This window comes from Solanum pennellii, chromosome 7 (assembly GCF_001406875.1).
Source record: "Solanum pennellii chromosome 7, SPENNV200".
Lineage (NCBI taxonomy): Eukaryota > Viridiplantae > Streptophyta > Magnoliopsida > Solanales > Solanaceae > Solanum > Solanum pennellii.
In genome coordinates, this window is record NC_028643.1 from 67,399,017 (window position 1) to 67,403,498 (window position 4,482).

At 35.9% G+C, this 4,482-nt stretch overlaps 1 protein-coding gene across 4 annotated transcripts; it reads right to left on the bottom strand.

The window, feature by feature from the left end:
• Positions 1–558: 558 nt before the first annotated feature.
• On the bottom strand, positions 559–4,252 carry LOC107026411 (protein FAR1-RELATED SEQUENCE 2-like). 4 transcript variants are annotated; one of them, XM_015227372.2, is made up of 9 exons: positions 4,138–4,252; positions 1,852–3,986; positions 1,720–1,776; positions 1,572–1,640; positions 1,429–1,497; positions 1,259–1,330; positions 1,073–1,135; positions 936–1,004; positions 559–858 (listed from the first exon to the last, which is right to left on the bottom strand). In XM_015227372.2, exons 2-9 carry the CDS (start codon positions 3,874–3,876, stop codon positions 817–819), a joined length of 2,466 nt encoding a protein of 821 aa, XP_015082858.1. In that variant the 5' UTR covers positions 3,877–3,986; positions 4,138–4,252; the 3' UTR covers positions 559–816. The 4 variants fall into 4 exon arrangements, with proteins under 4 accessions (XP_015082858.1, XP_015082857.1, XP_015082856.1 ...); XM_015227371.2 differs by having other exon boundaries at positions 936–1,010; XM_015227370.2 differs by having other exon boundaries at positions 559–1,004.
• Between the last annotated feature and the right edge of the window lie 230 nt (positions 4,253–4,482).

Genomic DNA, 4,482 nt, shown 5'->3' on the forward strand with positions numbered 1-4,482 from the left:
ATTTAAATTTAATTTTTTAGTTTTTTTTAATAGATCTTACATATACATTTATATTCCGAGAATAATATGTTTCCCGATGTGTGTTGGTCTTTTATTAAAGAAAAAATCAAACCAACTACATAACGGTTTTTTTGGTCGAATTTTTAATTTTTTTCCCTCTAGACATACACATACAAACTCATATATATCATATAGTAAAAGTTCTAGTAGGATAATCAATATAGAAAAAATAGGAAACGAAAGGCTGGTAAATGATTTTTGCATTCCTCTAAAGAATGTAATACTCACATTCTCTCGAGAATAAATTGTAGAAACTAACACCATAGACAAAGTTTTCAATCAGATCTGTCAACAGCTTTTATGTTGCTGAGTACAGATGATAACATGAGTAAACCTCAATAATGGATGTTGCAGGGATCGACGAGAAAGTATGAAGGTGGGTGAAAGAACAGAGGAAATTTTGAGAAACTGTGACTTTAGTGAAGATATAGAAACCAATGACTCAAAGCAATCAACCCATGTACGATTTTAGAATCGAACCCATAGTACTCTCACACATGAGGGCAGAAGACAGAATTCTCTTCATCAACAATCAAACATTTCTTCTAAGATAACAGGATTACATGATGCTTCCAGATATAAAAGAAATATTGAAGCCCTATTGATATTCATGTAGTGATCTTCAGTAGTGTACATTAATTTCCTTCTATGTTAAACATGCTTAAGCATAGAAAAAGTAATCTTAGTTTCCTCCTATTCAGCTAACTTTCTAAGGCGATATATTAAGCACTGTTTCCAATCCAGCTAAGAGAAACACTAATACTGCAAATGTTTTCCTGTGACACTGGTAGAATTGTCCTACAGTAGGGAGCGGGAGTGAAATTTGAACTCACATTAAACAAGAAATAACAAAACATTGAGTGAATGAAACGTACCATATCAGATGAATTTTCCTGAATGTTGAAAGAAGGATGCACCAGTGGTGCTCTGACGCTAAGCTGTCCCTGCAACTGCAATTCACTATGTGATTTAGTTCAAAAAAAATACGAGATTTAGGTCTTTGTGTTCATACCAGTCCTTGAATACTTTGAGGAGAGTAATAACCACTGTGGGCTGATATATAATTCAAGTTTCCCTGTGAGAGAGAGGAGGTAAAACGGAACATAATTGGATGAAGCCATTCGTACTTGTAAAAGGTCAAACCAAAAATTTAGTCCGGCTTCTCATCATCAAGTTCCTGATAGAATAGTTGCCTTACCAGAACACCGTGTGAGGCTTGATGATTGCTGCAATACCTATCTTGTAACATAGAAAATGAACTCAACTCGCCCTGAAAAAATACCAAATCATTGAATGAGTTCTGTTGATCAAAAAAAATAACTATGTGCAATTGTTTCAAAGCGTGAACCCTAAAAGAGGATGCAGCACCAATCCATGCACGCTCTGATGAGGCGGAGCATAGTATCCCGCAATAGTTGCCATTCTGGAGCTTAGATCCTGCAGTCATACAAAGAAGGGTCAAAAGATCTTAATCGCAAGTAAATTATGGTCTAGCAAGGGATATCTCATACCATTCCTTGTACGTGCCTCTGAGCTAGGAAAGCATCTTCATGAGTTGGAAGTTTTGAGTTTGATTGATCCTACAAAAGAATGAAACAGAATGAATAAATGTAACTGGGCGTACGAAGCATGTGCAAAAGATTATAAGCCAAAAGATACCATCTGCAGGCTGCTATCTTGGATCCTGGTAGATAGTACTTCAACGTCAGATTGAACCTACAGTACTTCCACTATTAAAAAGTCTTTTGGAACTATTGTTGAATCTGCTGAAATCATAAGAGCTTAAACTACCTTGCGCATCTTCTGTACTTTCTTTCTCTTTGATGACTTTGCCATGCTACCACCTTGAATCTCTTCATTAAAGTTAGGATCGCATTGAGAAAATGAAACGTTAGAGACTAATGAACTCTTCACAGAGTTGTTTGCATTGACACAGTCATGCAATGCAGCTTGGAGTGTGTTTACAGCTAATTCATAGTTTTCCCAGGATAATGATCCAATTTCGCCAAATTTGGCAGCAAGTTTGCAAAGATCATTGAGACGTTGGATCCTGTGATGAGGGTTGCTTGGAATCCCACATGCTCTCCCTTTAGTTTTTGCTTCTCGTGTCCACCGCTCTAATTTATACATAGCGGGAATATTGGGGACACCAGATACTTGAAGAACTGTAATTGCATGTCTACAAAGAATACCTGCATACTCAAAGAAATGGCATGAACAGACGATGCAAGATTCTCTTGCACACCAGGATACCATAAAACTCTGGTGTTTTTCACGGTCATTAACCCTATACAACTTTTCTGTTCCCTCTTCACATTCATTCAGAATAGTGCAAGCAGCAACTCCATAAACCTCAGCTTGAAATTTCATGAATACTGAGTTTGTATAGACAGTGGACATTTGTTTCTCATAAGGGGAGAGAGTTTTTATGGTAGGTAGTCTATGGCGCATTTCAATATCAGCTTTTGCTTCCTCTTCATACATCTCATGCACGAATAGTTTGTATTGATCAATGAACTCTTTGAATGTAGTCTCAGAGGAAATGTACCTTTTAAAAAAGGAGGATACACTTTCAGACCGCTCAAATGTAGAGAGTCCAGCTAAGAAAGTATTTCTCATGTACACTGGAACCCATTTTGTTCGATTTTCAAAAAATGAACGGATCAAGTCATCATCCCTCAGTTTGAATGAATCGACCATTTTCCACCATCTTTTTTCAAATTCTTCTTCTTTAAGTGGAAACCACATGCATTTCTTCAACTTCTTTACAAAATCTTCACGCTTAGTTATCTTACCAACAAGATTTTGAGAAACTTTTTCCATTACATTCCACAAACAAAAGCAATGTTGTGCCTTAGGGAAGACCTCCTCTACTGCTTCTTTCAGGGAAATGTCATCATCAGTAATAACAACTCTAGGACTCTGGCCACCCACAGCTCTAAGCCAAGTGCGCATTAACCAATTAAATGTTGATGATGATTCTTCCCCAACTAAGGCACATCCAAGCAACAAAAATTGGAAATGATGATTGACCCCTACGATGGGTAAAAATGGGACTTTATACTTGTTTCTGATGTAATGAGTGTCCAAATAAATTACATCACAAAAATGGACATAATCATTTCTACCTTTTGCATCAATCCAAAACACATTTCTCATACGTTTTTCTTTGTCAAAGTCTATAGCATAGTAAGAATTAGGTCTCTCAGCTTGCATAAGTGCTAAAGTATCAAGCAGCAGTTCTACATCCCCCTCATCCAACGCTAGCTGCAGTCCTTTTTTCTGGTAAACAACATCGGCTGATTTCTTGCTCCTACCCTTGACAGAGTAATAAAAGTCATCCTGGCAAATTTCATGATTATGCTCCTTCATGAAACTATGTATAAACCATTTTCCATCTTGCTTTCTCTTCATATGAATACTGGCCTTGCAATCAGTCTTGGGACATGATCGAGAACTACCAGACTCACGCTTGGTCCCAAATCTAGAACAAGCAATCTTCACATCAATAAATTTCCCCGACTTCTTTGACCTGCGACTAGCCTTTATCGTGATGCCAAATCCCACTGACCTCGCATATTCCCTGTAGTAAGCATAGGCAGCCTCCTTTGTATCGAATTCTATACCCTTTTCTGGCTCACCATTTTCTATTCCCTTATCTATAATATCAACATCAACAATATCCATACCTATCCCATTCCCATCAACATTCTCTTCCCCGACATGACTTTGAATTGAATCATCAATAGCATTTGTATCCACATACACATCTAACCTTTTATTCCGCCCCGAAGACAATCGAAGATCAATTTCCATAACTTAAACCCTACCAATGCACATTTTATGAATTACTTCAACAAACAACTACAGGATTCTGCCCATCAGTAGTAATCTTCTAATCTAGTTCAGTTTCATAACTTAAATGTCTGAAAAAGTAAAGGGAAGATCAATAACAAGAAAATTAGTACAAAAATCAACAGGGCTAAATAAACAACAGCGAATCCAATTAAATCCCAATAAAAAATTGTAAAAAAATAATTCAGTTTCTAATTATAAGTTATTAGATAGAAATAGTACCTGGGTATTTGCCAAATTAGGGATACTTCAAAGCAAACTGAAATTGAAGTTCATATGAACCCTAAGGCCAACAATGGAAGGAGAAGACACAGTACACACTTTTTTTTTATCGTTTATGTTTAATTAAAAAAAAAATCATCAAATTTAAAAATATTTTAATACTCCCTCTGTTTCAAAAAGAATGTACTCATTTTTTTTTTAGTTTATTTTAAAAAGAATGATCCATTTCCTTTTTAGTTTGTTTAAAAAAGAATGTCTCATTTTCTTTTTTGGCAATACTTTAACTTTAACTTTAACTTTAACTTTTCACGTGGCATGTTTAAAATTACAAGATTAAAGAACTTT

Excerpts from the sequence above, each read along its gene's own strand:
- LOC107026411 (XM_015227368.2), bottom strand. The coding sequence starts at position 3,876 with ATGGAAATTGATCTTCGATTGTCTTCGGGGCGGAATAAAAGGTTAGAT. Across the intron at positions 1,777-1,851 it reads AAGTACAGAAGATGCGCAAG|GTTCAATCTGACGTTGAAGT; the intron begins GTAGTTTAAGCT and ends GAAGTACTGTAG. Across the intron at positions 1,641-1,719 it reads AAGATAGCAGCCTGCAGATG|GATCAATCAAACTCAAAACT; the intron begins GTATCTTTTGGC and ends ATTCTTTTGTAG.